The sequence below is a fragment of the Panthera pardus genome, unplaced genomic scaffold (genome assembly GCF_024362965.1).
Source record: "Panthera pardus isolate Hobbes unplaced genomic scaffold, ASM2436296v1 HiC_scaffold_21, whole genome shotgun sequence".
NCBI classification, from domain to species: domain Eukaryota; kingdom Metazoa; phylum Chordata; class Mammalia; order Carnivora; family Felidae; genus Panthera; species Panthera pardus.
Genome location: NW_026526777.1, coordinates 30,266,377 through 30,289,351, shown reverse-complemented (window position 1 = coordinate 30,289,351; position 22,975 = coordinate 30,266,377). Strand labels below are relative to the sequence as shown.

Genomic DNA, 22,975 nt, shown 5'->3' with positions numbered 1-22,975 from the left:
TTTGTTTATTTTGAGGGAGAGAGAGAGAAAGAGTTCAAGTGGGGAAAGGACAGAGAGAGAGGGAAGGAGAGAGAATCCCAAGCAGGTTCCACACCACCAGTGCAGAGCCAAATTCAGGGCTCAAACTCACGAACTGCAAGATTCTGACCTGACCCTAAGTGGGATGCTCAACCAACTGAGCCGCCCAGGTGCCCCTCCCCCCAAATAAAATATTTAAAAAGTGTTCATTCTAGAGGAACCTCTATTATCTGAAAAACTATTTTTCTTAATGTTTATTTATTTTTGAGAGAGAGAGAGAGAGAGTCAAAATGGGGAGGGACAGAGAGAGAGGGAGACACAGAATGTGAAGCAGGCTCCAGGCTCTGAGCTCGCAGCACAGAGCCCGATGTGGGGCTCAGACTCACAAACCATGAGATCATGACCTGAGCCTAAGTAAGACACTTTATGGGGTGCCTGGGTGACTCAGTCGGTTAAGCATCCAACTCTTGGTTTTGGCTCAGGTCATGATCTCAGGGTTCATGGACTCAAGCTCTGCATCAGGTTCTGTGCTGCCAGTGTAGAGCCTGCTTGGGATTCTCATTCTCTCCCTCTCTCTCTTCACCTCCCCTGTTTATGCTTTCTCTCTTTTTCTCTCTCTCAAAATAAATAAATAAACTTAAAAAAAAAGAAAAGAAAAAAACCTATTTTATTTACGTGGTCTACCAGACAATGTTTAGTGACATACAACAGTTTCATGAATTAAGATCTATTTTGTGGTTCCATATTTTAACAATACTTACTATGTGACTCCTAAGGAAATCACTTTGAATGCACTATAGATCCCTTTTTTAAAAATAGTTTAGTTGAGGTCCCTGGGTGGCTCAGTCATTTAAGCATCTGACTCTTGATTTCAGTTCAGGTCATGCTCTCATGGTTTGTGAGATTGAGCCCTACATACGATGCTCTCTTTCCCTCTCTCTCTGCCTCTCCTTCTCTCTCTGTCAACATAAATAAACATTTTATTTTTATTTATTTTTTTAATGTTTATTTATTTATTTTTGAGAGAGAGTGCAGGTGTATGCACACAACTGGGAAAGGGGCAGAGACCGAGACGGAAACATTAGAATCTGAAGCAGGCTTCAGGCTCTGAGCTGTGAGCACAGAGCCCGACACAGGGCTTGAACTCATGAACCGAACCATGAGATCATGAGCTCAAGTCAGACGCTCAGCTGACTGAGACACTCCTGACTAAATATTTTAAAAGCTTTTAAATGGAAACAAAATGGTACTGAGTTTACTTCATTTACCCTAAATAAAGATATGAACCATAAGTCACTAGACATAGATCATAGATTGTGATAAACGTGGGGAACTCAACATAAGCCTACAGAACAGTAAAGTCTTAAACATTTCAATTGCCAAAAGATTGACTAAGGCTCTGTTTAATTGTTAGTGCTATAAAAAGTGGGTAATATTTACCTGGACCATAATAGTACTGCATAAAAGTCACTTATCTTCCTGCCAGGTGCCACATTTCTCACAGCTATTAAAAAGAATGAGAAGAAATCTTTACTTCTTTTCCAAACCTGCCATCCCATCGTCTCACATAATTTGGGGGTTCACGGGTTGCTAAGGAAGCTGATAAAAAAAAAAGTGCCAACCTTAGCCCCAGGTTCTAAATGCAATCAGTGGCAAATGCCTTTGTCAGTGAAGAGTCCAACAACAATGGACCAGTAAGCAATGGTTCGGCAGAAACTACCCAGTTCGATATTTATGCCTTCTGTAAACTCCCTAACATCTGGTTCCTCAGTCCATTTGAATGATGACTAATTTAGGGTGGTGGTTCTTAGTAAATCCAAATTATAAACAAACTTGAAGGGCTTTTCTGGTATATGTTCATGTACAGTGCTCACCAGAAATCCAATTTTACAAGAATATCAGTTCCTAACAGATGTGTTATAATGCCTTGGAAGAGTATATTCAGGAAGTTTACAGTGACTGTAATTCATTAACTGAACTTTTAACATCATCGTGCAATACGGGTTCAGATGACATTGTTGAATGCCTTTTGGATTTTGGCAAAGATGCCTTGGGAATCATTAGTGATCTGTCAATCATTTACAAACCCTTTCTGAAATCAGTTAGCAAATAATGTTTTATCATCATAAACATGTATTTTTGTAAATGTGAGTCATTATAAGTATGCCATGTGGTGGTATCTAATGTGTTCAGTGGGATGCCGCAGAATGCCATAATGGAAAATGCCCACATATGCCAAAAGGAAATGGTTACACTGTGCCTTGATTGAGAAAAAGAATTACTCAAAACTGAGGTTGTCATTTGTTTTGTGGCTTTCCCCACCATAGTTGGAATGTAAATTGCTTATTAACTGTCACAGGGGCTGAGTTCTGAGCACCTGTTATTTGCATCACATGTGAATGTTACTTCACTCCCTCTTTCACAAAAATATGTTCATTTCTCACAAAGTACTGAGTATTTATTTCTATTAAATTAACCAGGTAGATAAGCTTCAAAAGACCAAAGTAACTCATTAATGTAATGTTTCCTCTGCATGCCAGTAAGTTCTACAGAAAAGTAAGAGAGCAGCAAATAGTAAATAGTATTTTCTTTAAAGGTTCTTGTAGGAGTTATTAGGAACCTAGTGATGCTATCATCCTTCAACTTTTTGGGTACATTTGGTAATATAATTCTGTCTAATCAGAGGCTTATAACAAAGAATGAAATTCAATCTTTTTTGTTGTTACATGTTTTATTAGCCACATATAAAAAGGAAGAGAATCAAAGCGAATCACTACATAATGTTTTTAAATTAAATGAGTCATATGAGATCTTCTATAGAATGTCAAATAGTATCTGTGACTAAGAGCTGGTGTCAAAGACAAAACACAAAAGAAGAAACTTGCAGATGTCTTTTAAACTTCCATAATGAGGTGCACCTGGGTGGCTCAGTCAGTTAAGCATCTGACTTCGGCTCAGGTCATGATCTCACGGTTCATGGTTTCAAGCCCCTCATCAGGTTCTCTGGGGTCAGCATGGAGTCTGCTTTGGATCCTCTGTCCCCTCCACTCCTTCTCTTGCATGCTGTCAAAAATAAACGTTAAAAATAAATAAATAAATAAATAAATAAATAAATAAATAAATAAATAAATACTAAAATTCCAAAATGAAAGGTGTCTCTCACCTAAGACCCAAGTCACATGGTCTATATTGGTTTTTAATGCCATTTAAATATGTATTGAGCACTTTGTCTCTCTTAGAAACTGAGCATTTCTATATTATATCATTTTATTTCTCACAACAACACCACTGGATTCCATCACTTTTGTCATTTTTACTTATGAAGAATTCATAAGGCTTAATTAAAGAAGTCAAGCATTACTTGGCCCCTGAGTAAGGGGCAAAGCAGGGACAAGAGTTGTGAACCTTGTGATTCCAAATCTTAGCTACTGTTTTCATTTGTACCACGATTTCATGATGTGTTGTCATGCTCAGATAGGTTGTATTCACCAAGCACAACTGCATGGTTTCTCAGGGAAACACACTTATGTCTATAGCCAGAATGTTGAGGAGTTGATGGACAATGTTTTATGAACTGAATAATATGTAAAACCCTAACAAATGTGTCTCCAACATTTTGTCATATATAAAAGAAGACCCATGTATTTCAAAGTAGTCATAGGTATAAAATATGCCTAAAAATATATGCCCTTTCTGACTTTTCAACTTATCACTAGTTTCACTAAAAATTGTATTTTCAGGGGTGCCAGGGTGGCTCAGCTGATTAAGCATACAGCTCTTGATTTTGGCTCATGAGGTCATGATCTCACTGGTTCATGAGTTGAGCCCCCAACTTCCCCTCTGCGCTGAGGGTCTGGAGCTTGCTTATGATTCTCACTTTCTCCCTTGCTCTCTGCCCCTCCCCCGCTCATGCTTTCCCGCTCTTTCTCAAAATAAATAAATAAACTTAAAAAAATAATATTTTGAAATCCACATATATCTGAAAGAAAAAAATGAATCTAAACAAATGATACCTAACATGGTGTTAATGCAGAGTAGATTGGGTTGGTTATGTGTACAAAAGAACTTAAAACTCAGACAGACATAATGTTTACCAAATGCTCTCTCCGCTGGCAGCCAGAATTACCAGTCCCCTCACTTTGTGTGAATCAGCAAAGTTTTAAACTACCTACATTCCATGAGCAGGTCTCCTCAACAAAATCTCACCTTGATGAGGCTATGTGAATATTTAACTGGGGACATTTCCAACACCCATGAGGACCACAGTCATGGCCATGGCCAGTTCTCACCCTGACTTTCAGGAGTCGCCCAGACCTCAAATCACCCAATCCAATACAGACGTGAGTCTGCACTGGGTGGGGTTGGGAGTCAGCAGAACATTTAAAAGGCAGGGGACAGGGACAGAGGGTAAAACCTTTCTTTGTTCTTCTTTCCCTTCTATCTGGTCTCTCTCCATAAAGCATGTTTATCATTCTCAGACTATATTCCAACACTTCAACTGAAATAAAGTAAGGTGACGGGGGGAAATAAAAACATAACAGTAATCAGAATAAACAACAAACGGGGGCACCTGGCTGGCTCAGTTGGTAGAGAGTGTGACTCTTGATCTCAGGGTCATGAGTTCAAGCCCCATGTTGAGCGTGGAGCCTACTTAAAAATAATAATGATAAAAATAAATAAATAAACAACAAAGAAAAAAAGAGATCATAAATTCCATAATGTGAATCTTCAGACAATGACTGCTAAATCTGTTCTATGATATGTGAAATTGTGTTTCAAGAAACACCCATATATTAAGTTATAAATTACCTGCATACATACATACCTCATTTACTTAGTTTAAAAGAAATGTCAATGTTAATATTGTTTAAAACCACATGAATGCTTGAAAATATATTTACATGGGCTTTAGTCACTTATAGAGGCAGATTTTCTACAAGAAACCTAAAATAATAAAGTAAAATTTAAAATTTAACAGTGAAACTAGCTAGAGGCATAAATTTATATTCTAATTGACTCGGTATCCTTATCCAACTGAGATTTCAGAAAAGGTCCCGTCCCTCTTTATTAACTGCACAATGAGTATATTGTGTTGAGCCCTTTCTAATGAAGGCACAACTCTGAGTGGTAGCTAGAGATAATAGGTGTCCATATGATCTTGCAAATAGTTTTTCCCTTTATGAAACTTTTCTTCCACAGGAATTAAAATTTAGACTTTAGCCTCATTAACACTCTGATTTAAACAACTAATCCAATTAGATTATAATGTGATCATTAAGGGAACATATAGTCCCTTTTATATATATGTATGTAGACACCTTTCTATTCATTTAACTTTTCTTCTTAGGTCCTGGGCCAGAGGTACAATTATTTGGGCACTGCCCCTCACAAACACCAAGTCTTTTCTGTTTAAAGAGCTTCAAAGGCTCAGGGAAATATCCTTGAGTTTTTTAACTTCAATGCCATAAACACAAACCATTTCTCCAGAAACCAGTCTTCTAATCATGGACAATGTATCCCCAAGATACAGAGAGGTACATTTAAAATAATCTTGACATTTGTTTCAAAGAGATGAAAAGCCATAAGAATAGCTAAAATTGGGGCCGCCTGGGTGACTTAGTTGGTTAGATGTCTGACTTCAGCACAGGTCACGATCTCGTGGTTCACGAGTTTGAGCCCCACGTCAGGCTCTGTGCTGACAGCTCAGAGCCTGGAGCCCACTTCAGATTCTGTGTCTCCCTGTCTCTCTGCCTCTCCCTGACTCACACTGTCTCTCTCTCCCTCTCAAAAATAAACATTAAAAAAAATTAAAAAGAATAGCTAAAATCATAGGATACATAGGATCATAGGCTAGCACATAAAATTCTGTAATAAGCTCCTCCTTGTTCTGAAAATCCCTCACAACACACTGGGGACATGCAGCCCCAGGTTAGGATATGGAAGCCTATGAGACCAGGAAAATTTCTATTCACAGATGAAATCTCAACTTGCCTCGTTTTCAACATGGGGGTGGGGGGTGGGAAATGGCTCATAGTATTTGACAAAAGAAGAAATAATCTATTTTAATTCAATTTGGACTTCTTCTATGCCCCCAATTTCACAGAAATACAAATATGAAAGTATGTTTTTAAAATAGATGAAATTAACAGATCATTTTGTTTTATAAAAAATTCCGTATGTTGTATTCTGAGTGGAACAACTACCGTGTTGAATATATGATGTGGGTTGTAAAAAGTAATTAACACAATACTCTAAGAACACAGCTACTTCACAAAGTAAAACTTAAATTTCCCCCTGAATGTACTGCCCATAGTTCTTTAAGTTCTTCAAGTGTCGTTAAGTGCTTAAGTCAAACCATGAAGGCTGATTCTAGGAAAAACACTGATGTGATTGTTCAAGTGGGGAGCTGATCTAGCTGCTTTTTAAAATGGAACGTTATTTCTACATTTTAAGAATGACCTATAGATAAACTGTGGTTATTTAGACGTGGGTATTTTGGAGGAAATTCTCAAATATGAAGTGAATCTGTTACTGCACAGAAAAAACTGATGGTACTTCTTTCCATTGGTAAAATTCAGGCTTCCAAGTGAAAATTTGGATTTAAGAAAATTTGTATATTCCACGGTGAGTTTGACAGCTTCCCAGTATTTAAAGACATCTGATGAGATCAGTGGTAATATTAATAAATAGAATTTTTTTAATGTTTGTTTGTTTTGAGAAAGAGAGAGAGTGCACAAGTAGTGTCAGTGCAGAGCCCAAGGCAGGGCTGGATCTCACAAATTGTGAGATCACGACCTGAGCCGGGATCAAGAGTCGGACCAGGCATACCAATAAATAGAATTTTTGATATTCTGTAACAAAACATGTCAACATTTAGAAAATTTGCCAAATTTGATGAACTTCTATCTTCCAAATTACCAACGTAAGATGTAACAAAATCATGCATAGGTGAAAGGTGTATTTTAAGTGTAAAATAAGCCAATGAATTTTAGTATAATAGGGTGCAAAAAGTTCACAGATATGGTTTCAGATTCCACATTACAACTAGTCTTTAAGAAGATATTACTTGTGGAGTTTTGATGCAGTGTCAAAGAAAAAAATCCAAAATTATTTGAAGAAGTTATTATAATATTCCTCCTTTTTCTATCTTCATATATTGAAGACCATATTTTCTTATATATACTTTAACAAAAACAATGTATTGCTACAGATTGAATATAGAAGCAGATATGAGACTCCAGCTTTCTATTAAGGTGGATATTAAAAAGACTTCTGGAAATGCTGCTTTTTTATGAATTATTTTGTTTTGAAAAAGAGTTATTTTAATTTAAAATACACTGTACATATTAATGTTTTTTAATAAAAATAAATTAGTATATTTCTAAATAATTAATAACTTATTTTCTCAATTTTAATCTTGAATACAACAAATACTCATAGGTATAATTCACAGAAGCAAAAACTTTTGGGGGTCCTAATAATTTTTACGAGAACAGCTGCTTTGGGCCACCTGGCTGGCTCAGTCAGAGGAGCATGTGAGTCTTCATCTTGGGGCCCTATATTGGGTGTAGAGATGACTCAAATAAATAATCTTAAGAAAAAAGAGAGAATAGTAGAGGCATATGTCCTTTAACACATGCATAGGTACATTTCTAGTATTGTGGCATGTTATTGTTTGATTATTCATTTTTTTATTTTTTTTTTTAAATTTTTTTTCAACGTTTTTTATTTATTTTTGGGACAGAGAGAGACAGAGCATGAACGGGGGAGGGGCAGAGAGAGAGGGAGACACAGAATCGGAAACAGGCTCCAGGCTCCGAGCCATCAGCCCAGAGCCTGACGCGGGGCTCGAACTCACGGACCGCGAGATCGTGACCTGGCTGAAGTCGGCCGCTTACCCGACTGCGCCATCCAGGCGCCCCAGATTATTCATTTTTTTAATAAAGTTGGGTTTTTTGTTGTTTTTGTTGTTGTTGTTTTTTAAGTAAGCTCTACACACCCAAGGAGATCCAGGATCACATGCTCTACTGACTGAGTCAGCCAGATGCCCCTATTGTTTGATTATTTTAAAAAATAACAGGGGAAGTTGGATGGCTCACTCAGTTAAGCAACCAACTCTTGATTTTGGCTCAGGTCACGATCTCGTGGGTTCATGAGATCATGCCCCGCTCGTGCTCTATGATGACAGCACACAGCCTGCTTGGGATTCTCTCTCTCTCTCTCTCTCTCTCTTTCTCTGCTCCTCCCTCACTCATTCTCTCTCTCTCTCTCTTAAAATAAATAAAGTTTAAAAAACGAAAGAAAGAACAGTAAAGAACTGACATGGATAATTATAATCACCCGATCCTTTTTAGTTTGAAATACTTGTTCATTAAAATACTTCACTTCCTAGCTTCCCTTGCAGCTAAGGGTAAGTATGTATCTAATTTCTGCATAATGAGATGTAAGTAACATGTTTATGTGGTACTTACAGGTAATGTCCTTAAAAACAAGTATGCATTCAGGGCACCTGGGTGGCTCAGTGGGTTGAACATCCAACTTTGGCTCAGGTCAGGATCTCCCAGTTTGTGAGCCTAAGCCCCACATCGGGCTCTGTGCTGACAGCTCAGAGACTGGAGCTTGTTTCACATTCTGTGTCTCCCTCTCCCTCCCCCTTCCCCGCTCATGCTCTGTCTCTCTCTGTCTCTCAAAAATAAATAAACGTTAAAAAAACAAACAAAACAAGTATGGCGTTCTCTCTCTTTCCTCCATACTGCTTCCTGGAATGAGAACTGGAATTCTAGCAGCCATTTTAGAACATGAAGATAAGAGATCAAGGATAGTAAAAACGGAAGGAACCAGGTCTCCGACAACTTTGTAGAGCTATTGTACCTTCCCTGGATTGTCTACATCTGAACTTCTAAGAGGAAAATAAAGGTTTTATTTAAACCACTGTTATTATGACTTTTCTATTATATGCAGTGAAATCTAACCCAAGAAAATATAATTTTGAACAGGGGTGCCCAGGTGGCTCAGTTGACTAAGCGTCTGACTTCGGCTCAGGTCATGATCTCACGGTTCATGAGTTCAAGCCCCACATCGGGCTCTGTGCTGACAGCTCAGAGCCTGGAGCCTGCTTCGGATTCTGTGTCTCCCTCTCTCTCTGCCCCTCCCCTGCTCACTCTGTCTCTGTCTCTGTCTCTCTCAAAAATAAACATTACAAATTTTTTAAAAAATGCTGTACATAAACATTTTGAGTTTTCTAAATAGAATCTCAGGCAAAAAAAAAAAAAAAAGAAAGAAAACAGTTTGCTTCATTAGACAAATCAAAACAAATAAGAAAACAATGAACTGCTCCACAACATGGGAAAAGATATGCATTTGTTACACAATCCATAGTTTATTACTTTGAAGAACAATAGGGATATTTAACAAGAGCCTAAAACTACCCTTGGTCATTTGCATAATAATTCTTTCATGGCAAAGAGTGATCCAGATTTGTCCTATGGATTCAAGCAAAGAGTAATTACTTAAAATTATGGAAAATATATTACACATTCACCATTTTGCCAGCACCAACCTCAAAGTATAAATTTTACTTTATTGAGGGTAAATAGATAGGCTGCCCTTTTAATCAACTGACCAGTGTCCAAACAAGCTAAGATTAACAACTCGGCTAATGAATAGGCATGATTAAAAAGTTGGTTGACGATGCATGAATGAATAAATAGCCATAAGCTTGGAAATACTACCTGTAGTATTTTAAAGTGTCAATCATATCTCTAGTCATCATTTAAAGAATTAATGTGTGCCAATGTTATCATCTAAAACGTATTTACAGAGGTCAGAAGAGCTACGTCTGTCCTCCTCTATGCAAAGAGGTGATGACATCAAGGGGGTATGTCACAAGCCTAAGTTCAGTTAGTAGATTTAAGTTGGTTTGGAGTTTTATCCACTAAGTATGATCTTCTGACCCCTCAGTTTTACAACTTTCCACTCTCTGTGCTGCATAGCACCTCTCCACTTCTGAGTTAATCATTTCTTTGCCATTATCTGCCAGGAGTTCTTATCTCTTTTGCTGTCACTTTATAACAGGGTCCCCTTATCAACCTGCATAGAGTCATGTGATCCATCCAAGCCTATCAAAAGTTTCCATTCTTCTGATTAGAAACCATCATGTAACTGGATACATGGTTTACAGCAGGCAACTAATGCTGGAAAAAGTACAGAGTCCAGGGAAAGACTTGCTTGTAACTTTCTGAATTCTTGGACCTTTTTTTTTTTTTTTTTTGCTATTTTTTTTTTTAACTTTCACTAAGGGTTACTGTAGTCTGATGTGTCCTCCTCAAGGCTACAAAAGCTATACTTTTTCTTATGCTCAATGATTTCTGCTTTAAACCAAAGGACCACCTGTAATTTTACTAAGAATGTCTTCTAATTCGGATACTGGAAATTTACAGGATTCTCTAAAGCACGGACTTACACCTGTTGGTAAGTAGGAGTTGCTTTATATCATCCATTTATTATTTTGCTACTATATTAATTCATGTAATTTAATCTTATTGATGTATTTAGTATTATAAGTCATTGCTCCTCCTATTGTCTATTAAAAGCACATTAGCCCATGTATCACACATTTATCTTTCTTGAAATTCAAAAAAAGCAAATGGATATTTCAATATTTTTTATTATACCCACTGGTTTTGGATGCCCATCCATTATTCTGAAACAGTCAGAAACAAAAATGTATAATATATGTATTTCATCACTAATATTTTCTGATAATTTCTAATCAGAGATAATCTAAAATTTTAACAACTTGAAACAAGTTAACCATATGGAAATCATCACTGATCAAACTTTAAAAAAAGCTTTCAAATACTGTAAAGTTTCCAGCCACACCACAGTATGGTGTCTCATTCATTGCAGATACTATAGAGAATCTTTTGTTTCTCTGACGAATAAAAGCCATGTAAATAGATACATATTTTAATATATTTAATAAATATATGTATATATACACACATACACCATCATTAGTTAAAGATTCGAATTTAAGGGTTACTGTCTGTTTTCCAAAATAATGAGCATGGCTTGTTTTTACAAACAGAAGTAAATAAAGCTAATTTTCATTTTAAAAAAGAACAAAAAATATTGTTGTTACAGCAAGAATACATTCACTTAATCCTAAAAGTAAAGGACTAAAGGGAAGTGATTTCCAGTGGTGTGTAATTAGTAGTCTGTTGGCAATCATGTCTTTCTTCCTTTCCCTTAGTTTTTGAAGGACCTGTTCCTTTTCTTGTAGCACTTTCTCAGGCTTTCGCACCGGAATTTCCCTGCGAATTCGCAGAGGCCTGTCAGGAGCTCTGAGTTCCAGCTCCGCTGTAGAAGGCAAATCAAGGCTTGCTTGGGCTTTTCCTCTTTCTCCCTTGATAACCAGCTGACTCCCCTGACTGCAGTGATTGCTTTTTTTTATGGGCCAACTACACCCTATAGTATATCAGTTGAGGAAATGGTTACCAAAAAAAAAAAAAAAAAAGTTCTCTACTTGCGAAAAAGAAAACACGAGGGAGACAAGCAGAGTGCAACAGAGAATCAATTGCCCTGCAGATAAAAAGAAAATACGAGCGCAAGGAAGGAGGTGAAAGAGAAGCACAAACGGTTTCAAATCTTTTTCGCCCGGCAAAACCGCCGCGACGCGCTAATGAGCCCTCGCAGGCAGCGGCGGGCTGGGTGTTCCGGGGGCTCTGGGCCGGGGGCTCGCGGCGAGAGCGCGCTCCAGCGGGGACGAGGGCGGCGCGCGTGCGGGGCGGGCCCGCGCTCCGGCCGCAGCTCGGGGCGCGCGCAGCCGGGACTGGTAGGCAGCGAGTTAAGAGGGCGTGGGGTCCCGAGGACACGTTCTGTTCTCCCCCTCCCCGTCCCCCGTCCACGGCGTCCTTCACACCCCTGGGGTGAATTAAAGAGGGTAAAGTGGTAGAAGGAGACGCCTTGCATGTCTCTCTGCTACCGCGGAACTGTATTTTTACCCACCGTAGCGGGACTCACACCGCACCGGCTATGCTATGGAGCAGAGACAGGTCCATCCTGCACGCAGAGAACACCCGCAAGTCGGGATCAGCCGGGTTCCAGAGAGCCAGAACCTGCGGAATGTCTGGTCCGGGAGGGACTGCTAAAGACAGCCTCGAAAAAAAAAAAAAAAAAAAAAAGTACAGATGGAGTCGCTCAGCGAGTCTATCCCAACATCCTAACCCTCTCCAAGGCACTTCCGGGCGCCAGATCCCGGGATGACAAAATTCCAGTCAATTTTCCGGTAAAAGAAACCTCTTTCCGGATCTCGTTGGAAGCCACCGCCCCATCCCGGCCCACCCACTGTCCTTCCTCAATTCCCTGGTATTCCCAGGTAGCTGTGAGATGTCCCTGTGTGCAACATCCTAGACACTCAGAGGCGGCTCCTGGCACTGCGAATCCGATGTGTTCATGGGGTAGCCTCCAAGGAATACTGAGGGTCATTCCTGGGGTTCTTGGCTAGACAGGTCACCCAAAGGGTTGACAGGAAAGGGGGACAGCGTGAGCCATCAGAGTAAACAGTTAGGGCTGACCACAACCACGAAGGTGAGTGCCTCTTGGGTTGGATTCTGTCTGCCCAGGGCAGGCCCATTGAGAAGAACCCACAGGTGGAGCTCTAGAGAGTGTCAGGTCCTGGAGTAGCTTTGAGGTGGCAAATTGCAAGTTAGGGTAGGGATGAGAAGTGGTTCACAAAACTGAGGCCAAAGCATGTAGAGATCAGTCAAGATTTCCAACTTTACATTGATTCAGTTGTGTTGTACTAGAAAATGTGCCTCTGTTCATTAAAAAAGCTGTCTCTGGGGGTCCTAGCTGGGCATGACATTTTCCTTTTATGCACGCTGATGGCTACATGCAAATTGTGCATAGATGTCAGTACTTTTTTAGAAAAGTAGATATAAGATAACGTTGTTCCTTCTGCCTACCTGCGAGATAATCATTCAGTGTGGTGTAAGAGTAGCAGACTTGGGGATATAACCAGATTGTTCCCTTTAAGTTAACTAGCTCTGGGACACTTTCTGGATTCTTGGTTTCTGACTTAGGTACTTCTTCATTCTCCAAAATGGGGCAATTTTACTGATGATATGCAGTACTAATTTGAGAGAGAAAGATAGAGAAATGGAGAAAGAAAAAGTACTTGTCTGTATCAACGAAAGAGCCAAATTTGCATGGTGGGAAACATGTCATATAACAAGTATTTATTGACTCTTCTGCAATGTGCTCAACATTATGCTTTGGTTTGTATTAAATTTATGTAATGCTTCAAATTAAGTGCATTTATGGAATATATTATACACATTTATTATTGTATATTATCCACAGGAAACTATGTCTTCATAGTAAGGGGTACATAACACACAATGCAAACAATATTAAGAAATGATATAAAGTTTGTTATCTAGTCCCCTTAGCACTCTTGGAGTCTGATTTTTTTCCAGCAATAACCTCCAGTTAGCTCTGTGCCCATAAGGGTCTCTCCAAGTAGGGGTCATGGAGTGGAAAATGAGATAGCCCATTATGTCACCCTAAAGTCTAGCCAGCTCTATTTGCAGTGCAGTTTAGAATGTCAGTCACTCAAACCCATGTTCTGATTCTTGCTGCTGGGCTTAGCCAGTTCCCTCGAGGAAGCTAAACCCTGGTGCCTCTTCTCCTTCCCTGCCTCAGCCCAACTCCAAAACAGTGCTTTCCCAAACTCTTTTTACTGGCCTTGATCGACAAGTTGTGACTGGAGCTAAAGTCACCCCTTTTAATACACCAAGAGAGATTTATGGAGAAAGGGAGAACAGAGGCTTGGTAGTGCTTTTTTCCTTTACTTAATGCCTCCACCCAGACACATGTCTAAGGTTATCTTGGCTTCAGCCTTGAACTTGAGATGAGCTAGCTGAAGGGCTCTGGGACGGACTCCCACCTGGAGGCCCAGCTTCCCCCAAGTACTTACGGGGAAGTTTGACACAGGGAGACAGTCAGACATCTTCCGGTCCCCGAGACCAGAACCTACCCCAGGATAAAGCTATTTCTTTGGGTTATACTTCCTCACTCTTCACCTTATTGGAACAAAAATTCTCTGAGAAATCCAGTTGGCTTTAAGGAACTTTGGGATTTTGGGGGCTTTGAGGTCTGGGGAGGTCCTAGGGAAGAATTGAAACATGACCAGAGTGGCTTTGAGAGATTAAGCCTGGGAGAACCCTGTGGACTGAACTTGAGCAGACAAATTAGCAAAGGCTGCCTCTTTTTTTAGTCTTTTGGGAAACTCTGATATATGTTTTTTTGTGTAATAAGTAAGAAAAGACACAAGTTTAAACTCCAAATAATCTGAATACAGAGGAACATAAGCAGTTCGGTGAGCAGTTTTTTCTGGGAGTGCAATTAAGTCCCAGAGGACTGTGTCAAGCAGTGCACGACAGTCAAGTTTAGCGAGTACCTCTTACTGAAAGGATCTTGTTTTTTATGTTATGTTATGTTATGTTATGTTATGTTATGTTATGTTATGTTATTTAAAAATTTTTTTGGGGCGCCTGGGTGGCTCAGTCGGTTGAGCGGCCGACTTCGGCTCAGGTCATGATCTCGCGGTCAGTGAGTTCGAGCCCCGCATCAGGCTCTGTGCTGACAGCTCAGAGCCTGGAGCCTGCTTCGGATTCTGTGTCTCCCACTCTCTCTGCCCGTCCCCTGCTCATGCTCTGTCTCTCTCTGTCTCAAAAATAAATAAAACATTAAAAAAAATTTAAAAAAAATTTTTTTTAAGTTTATTTCTTTATTCTGAGAAAGACAAAGACAGCATGAGCAGGAGAGGGGTAGAGAGAAAGTGGGAAGGAGAGAGAGAATCCCAAGCAGGCTCTGAACTATCAGTGCAGAGCCCAACGTGGGGCTCGAGCTCACAAAACCAAGAATTGGGCGCCCCTGGAAGGCCCTTATTTTTAATGGTTCTAAAATGGTCAGTGATTCCCTTCCTAGTGATTTTCCTTACAGAAAGATGAGTGTGGGTGAGTTTAGAAGAAAAGAGATAAATACAAAGGAGAACTGGTATTTATTAACAGCAGGATATGCTGCCCTGCTGGGACTGTCTCATCCAGGTGTAAAGTTTACTTTGTTAACCCTATTTTACTGATGACAACATTGAATCAGAAAGGTCTTGTGAGTCACCCAAGACCACTCGGCTTTGTCAGGAGAGTGAACCATAAACAGAACCCATGGATGTGATTCTGAAATCCATGCTCTTTCCTCCAAGTAGTGACTATTTGCCTTTGTTGATATAATGGAATGATGGTTGAAAATAATGTTGATCTACCCAGACTTTCTTTCCAAAGGCATTCTGGGATTAAGAAGACATTTGTAAATGGTTATTTATCTTCCTTTTCATTCCACAGTGGAAATCAGATTTAGATTCCAGTAGAATTCAGAAGGGTGGGATGGGAAGAGGTGTAGCGGGCAGGGTGGAAACAGCAGCCCAGTACCCTTGAGGGCAGAGCAAATCAGGGTGGGGAGGCACTTTGGATCTTGTATTCTGGGATTTCTTGGAAAGGATCTCTGGAGTTTGGATGGAGTTTTGCTTGCAGTTTGGGGTGTATGCTGGCAACTTGCAGGGCTACTGACAGGGTGTAAGGGAATTGAGAGACAATTCAGAGCATCTATTTGTTAGAGAGTTAGTGGGTATGAGGAGGGCAGAGAAATCACTCAAAATGAGGGACTGAGTTTTCAGAGAAAGGGACCTTTTTTTTCCACCCTGAGAAACCAACATCTGTTTTCTTATAAAGGGAGGAAATAGAGAACAAGATAGTTTAAGCACAGACAGGCACGCACACACCCTTTTGAAAAACCACTTTTGACAAACCCCAGGGGTGTCCCTAGTGAGACGCTGGTCCCACAACCGGCGCTATCATGTTTCACAGTAAATGCTGATTCCTTCCCCATGATCTGGACATCCGCGGCCTCACCCCCACCAAGCTCCACCTGTTCCACCAGCGGTCTATACATGATTGAAAAGAAAATAGGTCGGAACCCGCCATCAGGTCCCCGATGCATCTTCCCAGTTTCTAGACAAGAAACCTTGGAGGGAAGGAGAAAGAATTTGCCCCAAACCTTTGCGCTTGGCTGGCCACCACCTCTTCATCGCCAAAGTTGCCTTTAGGTTAGAGGAGCCGACATCCTCCCAAACCAGAGAACGACGGAACCTCCTAGACCCGAGCTCTTCCCATCCTTGGGGACCGTGAGCCAGAGGGTGAAGCTATCACCGCCAGTCCCGCCTTTCTAGCCTCTCGCTTTGTGTTCTGTCCCAGAGGGGCCCAAATTGGTAGACAGAGCTCTGCGCGGCCCCGTACGCTTTGATCTTAGAATGGAAACCTCTAGGTGGGGGCTTCCCTAAGGCAAGAACCTCGAGACTGCCCATCCCCGCGGCGCTGCGAGAACAGAGGAATTCGCGAGCTCCGCGGAGCGCAATCCCTTCCCTCATGACACTTCCAGTCTGGTCGTATTCACCTGAATGGTAGCCCTGAATAATCTCGTGCTAAGGATTTAGTTCCTAGTCCGGGTTGAGGAGGGGGGGGAGGGGACATGGGGAGTGGAATTGCAACGCAAGTTCTCAGCTGGTTTCACTAAGCGCTCGGTGGCCTGCTGGCGCCAGGATCGCCCTCGAGAACGTCACTCCGAGTTCTGGTTTGTCCCGAGGAGGGATGGCGTGGTTCCGAGAGGGGACTCCCACTGTTTTGAGTTGGAGCTGACTCACATCTGCATTTCAATTACAGAGGAAGAGATAGATTAGATTGGACCACCTACCCAAGATTATTTCCCTAGCCAGCTCCTTTCTCAAGACCGGATCTCCCCGCCCACTTGGAGAAGGGCAAGGGCTATACCCAAGGCGGGATGCGCCCGGACCCCTGGGTTGGGGCAACAGCCGCCAAAGAAAATGAAGCCAAAACGTTCTAGATTAGCCTTTTTCCAGAGAGATGCGGATACCGATAATCCAGGCCAAACTCTCCAAAAACCTCACCTTTACTTCAGGACAAGGGTGGGATGTTGTTTGGAGGAGGGGCTGGAGGAACCTGGATTGCCTGGATAATTGCTTCACCTTATATTTTCCTCCTCAGTAAAGATGGGGCCATGGTATATTAAGATACTCCCATAGTGATTGTGAGTCAATCCCCATTTGCGGGTTACCCCAAACACACAAGTCTTTCCAGGGGTAGAATGTCTCAACTGATAGCAGTTTTTCCTCCTGCTCCAGGGCTGTGGTAGATGATGTCTTAAGTAGTAATTTACACTCGTAGCAGAAAGGGATCTTTTTTTTTTTTTTAAATGAGGCAGGACTTCTCACCTATTTAAGTTTTTTTTTTTAAATTTTTTTTAACATTTATTTATTTTTGAGATAGAGAGCATGAACGGGGGAGGGTCAGAGAGAGAGAGGGAGACACAGAATCTGAAACAGGCTCCAGGCTCTGAGCTGTCGGCACAGAGCCCGACGCGGGGCTTGAACTCACATACCGCGAGATCGTGACCTGAGCCGAAGTCGGCCGCCCAACCGACTGAGCCACCCAGGCGCCCCATAAGTTTGTTTTTTCAAAGTTCCGGCCAATAAGGTGCTCCCCGGTAACTTGTGTGTCTATACTGAAATTTAACCCTTCTTAAAACAAAGCGCTCCGGACGCCGGCGGGGGGGCAGGAGACCAGAGGCGGGGGCGAATAGCCCAGCCTCCAGAGCTCTGGAGCGGAACTCTGGAATCCTTTGCGAAACTTAATTTTCGGAGAAAGGCAAAAGTGGCTTCTGATGGGCTTGTTGAGTGGGAGGGGCGGAAAAGTTAGGCAGAGCCCGAGTTTTCAGTAGGCTGATAAACTTGCTTCTCTTTCCCCTCGGGCTATCCCGGCCACTTGGTGGAGACCTCCCGAAAAATATCTCTGCTGCTTCTGAGGCTGAAAAGCAGACACGTGCTACAAAAAAAAGTAATGATTCTGGTTCCTTAAAAACACCAAAAAGTAGAAATGGAGGAGACATCAGAAATTGTTTCCAAGAATGCAGATTTGAAAGTTTCGTGCGAGATTCGGTAGGTCATGCGAGGCTTCTCCCACCTAGGCGCGCGGGAGGGGTGGGTCTTCCACTTGGAAGAGCCCAGGAAAGTTGAACCAGTTCTAAAAAATCATGACATTTTCACTCCCTTTGCGGCCTGCAAGCGTTAAGCGCGCAGGGCTGGCATACAATTCTCAGGTCAGGTCAAGGGCAGGCTGTTCCCGGCGCGCTCTCTGAAATGCAGCGCGGAACAGCGCACAAGTGGAGGCGGGGGAGGAGAGCGAGGCAGTTACATCCTCGCGGGTGGGGAGTGCGAGACCTCCTCAGCTACAGCCCGCCGGGTGAATGGGGCGCACGGCCCCGTAACGCTGAGCCTGGATAAAATATGCCAGGACTGCGCTCCTCGGGCTCATCAAGGCTGCGCGGGAGCCTCCCCGAGCCATCATCCTTTGTAATTGCAACCGTCAATCAACGCTTTAAGACAAAGTCAGAACCGGGAAGGACGAGCCCTGGAGACCAGTCTCGTCGGAAAGAAGGTGGAGGCGTGGGGGAAGTGAGGGGAAAGGGGAGAGAAGTTTGTCAGAAGTTGGCAAAGGAATGGAGGGGAGACATTGTGAATCCGCACCGTAGCTAAAGCCGGAACTGTCTCCCCCGGTCTCCCGGCCTCTGGTCTGTGGTCTCCGCCACCACTTGTTTCCCGCCAGACGGGGTGGATTCTTGAGTGTGCATCCACTGAGAGGCAGGGGGGCAGTAGGTTAGATGTTCCTGGCGGAGGATGGGATGCGTCTGCCCGCCTGCGGGCGTTTTAGCATTCCAAGTCGATCGATGTGTCTGTCGGTCAGTCCAGACCACCACCAGCATCAACGTTTAGACCACACAGGCCCTGTTGCCCTACTCCCATCACAACTGCCTCCCCTTCCCGCGTCCACTTGGCTCTCCTTCCTCACTGCTGCCTCTGCAACCTAGAACCATCTTCAGGTAACCGATCCGAGGCACCGTGGGCGGCCCGGGCTCCTCCTCTACCAGCTATCCTTCCGAGAGGGTGTTCTGGGAGACGCCCAGGCCGATCCCAGGTCACAGGGCAAGCGGGTCCGGGGCTCCAGTGTGGGCCCCTGCCCAGCGGAATTGAAGGGTCAAGGGACCAGATCGTTCGGAACCAGGGAACTTAGGGGGTTTGGAAAGGATGCGCTTGCAGGGCGGAAATGAGAGTGATGTGGGAAGCCTGGTGCCGCCGCCCCACCCTCTGCGTCTGCCCCAGGGCTGGGGACTCTGCCGCTCCCCTAAAGCCCTTAGGAAGCGACCCGGGAAAAGGTGAGTGTGACCTCGGGTCCCTGACATGAACCAATTCCAGTGGAAGATTTCCCCCTTGTCCACCGCCGGCAGGGGTTTCGACGTCCCGGATGGGGATCTGGATATGGTTGACCCTAGGGAACTCTTCTCTTCCTGGAGCAGGAGGCCTGGGACGCCGAAGTTTTCTCTCTGCTTGAGACCTGCTATTTAGGTGCCCCTTCCGTTGGGGGGCGGGGGGGAAGCCGTGAGCCTGGACAAGAACTTCAAAGCAAGGTGAAGCACCTTGGATCTTTCTTCTGTGATACAACTGCGGATTTTTTTTTAAGGGTGGTTTTTTGAAACCTTGTCTGCAGCCCCTGTTTCCCCACCATTGCCCCCTCTGATTTTGGGAGGAGAGAAATGAATGCCAACTGCTCCTTTGTCACCATCATTCCTGGTTTGGGGTGTGAGGCAAGGGCAGACTGGCCTGGACTGAAAAGGCGCTAGGGTGGTCTAGGCAAGCCCCTTCTGGGGCTGAAGCTGGGTTATGAATGTGATCACAAAGTTTTCCTTGGCTAGGTCAAGGCTCTGCCTCAAGTGCAGGCAAGCACTTTTGCCATGCTACAAATATATGGTCCTGTCAGACCCCCTTTCTACTTCTTTCAAACTCTCCCAACCTCTTCCTCCAGCTCTACCAATCAGAGGACCTTCCCTCACCCTGGAAGCTCCCTCTGAGGACCAAGAGTCTGGAGTCCCCCCAAAGCTGCCAGCCTGGTATTTGCAAAGTGCTACATAAGTGCCCCCATGAGCTCTTTGATTATAGTGAGAGGAGGCTCTTCCTAGATTAAGACTTTGGAATAAACTGATTTTCCAAGTTCATCCGAATCCACAAAGCACTGCAAGAACTGAGTTGAGCCCTGAGACAACTCCTTTCCTTTTCTGAACTTTGTGTATGTGTGTGTATATATTCTATATATAATATATATATACTTAAGCCACAAAACTTATTTAATTTACAATGATATTTAAAAACAACTAGTAATATTGAAAATGAATTGACAGTGTTAGTTGATGCTACCCTGGAAATCTGATCATCTTAAGGGTCACTCATTTTGGCAACTACATCCCACTGCCCTTTACAAACTAGTGGCTGGTCCCCCTCCCCCCAAGTTTAAACATTTTTATGAAATTTGGTGCTACAAAACTGAGATTTAAATAAGCTAGATTCTGAATATACATTGAAGAAGAACAAAATGACCAAAAAAAAAAAAAAAAAAAAAAAAGAATTAGAGAGCCAACAGTACCTGAATTACCAGGCGTGGGTGGGTGATGAACAACCCGCTTCATATAAAAGTGTAGATTAATCGTGGGGATGATTGGAGTGTTATTCAATTCATCAAATACTGGCCTGGGCAGTTTGAGTGTGTGATCTCGATGCCATTCAAATAGAATAAATTCAGATCTTTTGAGATTCAAATTCACCCCCTTGCGGGAGGACTCTGATAATTACCCAGTCTCACAGCAGACACTGAATATGAGGCATTTCATATGCAGTCACGAGGCTGGAAAAAATGTTTTTTCATCTTGTTGGGATGAGATCTGAAAACTTTGAAGATGTGGCTGGGCTGGTGGCCGAAGAGCTTACATAACAGATGGTTCTTTAAAACTTTATTAAAGTGCTGGGCCTCTGGGCCTCATGTGGATTGTCCTACCAGAGACACCAGAATGAAAAAGGAAAGCCTAGTCCGATCGTTGCTTTCTGCTTGGAAACACAGTGCCCTAAAATTTAGGAAGTCTGCCGCCAATGTAATCTTAGTCTGGAGGGGGTGGGGTGTTTATAAATGAGTGAAGGACCCGGTAAAGAGCGGGGGAAACAGGGATAGCTGTTCCTCCATTGCCGGCGAGTGGGCGAACTCCCGGCGAGATGGGTCTCCTCGGTGAGCCGGGACGCTCGGCCACCGCAGGACTCCTGGGGCCCATGGTGGGGCCTTTTCGGACTGAATACCGATGGGCAATGAAGCCGGGAGACCCTTGAGAGCAGGCCAGCTCTTCTGAGAAGAGCGATCAACTGAATTCAACATCTCTTTTCTCCTTTAAGTTGTTTAAATGGGTGTTTAACTCCCCCTCCAGCCCCCGACCCGATATTCGCGCGGGGACACACACGCACACTCACACACTCCCGCGTCCCTTCTGGTTTCCCCTCAGCTCGCAGAAATAAATCGCCGCCCTAGCCTCCCGTCCTTCGCCGCTGCGCTCAGACAGAGGTCGCTTCCCACTAGCTGTAAGACCCGGCAGCATTCACATCCCCCGCCCCAGGTCAGGGTGGGGTGGGAGGGGGTTAAGGCGGGGTGGTGAGGTTGGGGCAGGCGAGGGGACTGGAGCTCGCGCCTCATCCTCATTGGCTGGCTGCTGGTGTCCGACCGAGTCCGGAACCCGCGTCCCCATTCACTGTCATCACCCCTCATCCCAGCCTTCCCCTTACCCCCGTCCTACTTACCTCCCCTCTCCTCCTCATCTTCCCCCTTTCCTTCCCAGCACCGTCACCCTCGGGGCTGGAAGGGCTGCTCTCGGACACGCGAGAGGAGTAAACGAGGCAGGAGAGGGGGGTTGTAACTTCACAACTCCACACTTGTGATAGCGAGAGGGAAGCAGAGACAGGGGAAGGGGCGGAGAGGAGGGGAGAGAGAAGTGAGGGGGGAGAGAGAGAGAGAGAGAGAGAGAGAGAGAGAGAGAGAGACCCCTGCCGATCTTGAGCCAGAGGGCGGGTGGAGGGAGGGGTAGAAGTCGCCGGAGCCGTCCGGGAGCAGCGGCAGCGGCACCGCCGCGGCGGCAGCAGCAGCTCGGCGGCCGCCTCCGCTGCCCGCCCGGAGCTCGGCCGCGCACGGATCCGCGCCCCGGGCAGCTGCGCCCTCGCCGCCGCCGCCGCCGCCGCTGCCGCCCTAGCCGAGCCAAAGCCAGGCGCGCGGACGCAGGCTTCGCCGCGTCTCGTAGCCCGCCTTCTCCTCCCAGCAGCTTGGGGTCGGCTCCGGAGTTGCGAGACTGGACGGGGCTCAGGGGTCCTGACCCGCGGCCCCGGAGGAGGCGGAGGCACGCTCCTGCGAGCGGGTGGGTGAGCCAGCACCCCAGCCGCCCCTCCCTCCTTTCCGCCGGAGTTGAATCTGTGCTGCCCGTGTCCAGGTGCTGGGCTTCCGGACGGACGCGGACCCCCTCTCCCCGCCCGCGGCCGCCTTGTCATGCTGCCCAAAGTGGAGACGGAAGCCCTGGGACTGGCTCGATCGCATGGGGAACAGGGGCAGATGCCGGAAAACATGCAAGGTAAGGAGGCGCTGCGCGGCGCTCGGGTTCCCGCGGCCACACCGCCCCCGGGCTCGCCCTGAGGGCTTCAGCCGCCCACCCCTCGCGGGCGCCGGAGCAGCCCTGCGGGGCGCTCGTCGCTGCCGGGCTGTGGGGCCGCGCGCGGGCGGCAGGCCCCCTCCCGAGGGGCAGGCATAAAAGTTTATGGCTCTTGAACAATGCGGGGCGGAGGTTTTCCAAGCAATGCCTAATTGGCCGCTTCTAATTAAGAAAAGAGAGGTTTCAAGCTCTATGGCAACCCGAGGGGGGCAGCTTCAGGCTAAAGATACTTCAGAATAATAAGATCATTCTAAGAAAT

General features: G+C 44.4%; 1 protein-coding gene and 1 long non-coding RNA gene across 5 annotated transcripts in view; one reads left to right on the top strand and one right to left on the bottom strand.

Annotated features, from left to right (window-relative positions):
* Nucleotides 1–2,723: 2,723 nt before the first annotated feature.
* Nucleotides 2,724–13,282, bottom strand: LOC128778831 (uncharacterized). Of its 3 annotated transcripts, none has more exons than XR_008424601.1 (3): nucleotides 12,028–13,282; nucleotides 4,589–4,665; nucleotides 2,724–3,081 (listed from the first exon to the last, which is right to left on the bottom strand). It is a non-coding gene; the product is annotated as an uncharacterized LOC128778831 (long non-coding RNA). The 3 variants fall into 3 exon arrangements; XR_008424600.1 differs by having other exon boundaries at nucleotides 4,589–4,668; nucleotides 12,043–13,282; XR_008424599.1 differs by having other exon boundaries at nucleotides 12,050–13,282.
* Nucleotides 10,285–22,975, top strand: part of NR5A2 (nuclear receptor subfamily 5 group A member 2) — a 136,804-nt gene continuing 124,113 nt past the window's right edge. Inside the window, exons 1-2 of one of the 2 annotated variants that reach the window (XM_019430732.2) lie at nucleotides 10,285–10,488; nucleotides 22,501–22,638. In XM_019430732.2, coding sequence (XP_019286277.1) covers nucleotides 10,425–10,488; nucleotides 22,501–22,638 — 202 coding nt within the window. In that variant the 5' untranslated portion in view covers nucleotides 10,285–10,424. The remainder of the gene's footprint in view (nucleotides 10,489–22,500; nucleotides 22,639–22,975) is intronic. The other variant, XM_019430740.2, reaches the window with a different exon arrangement.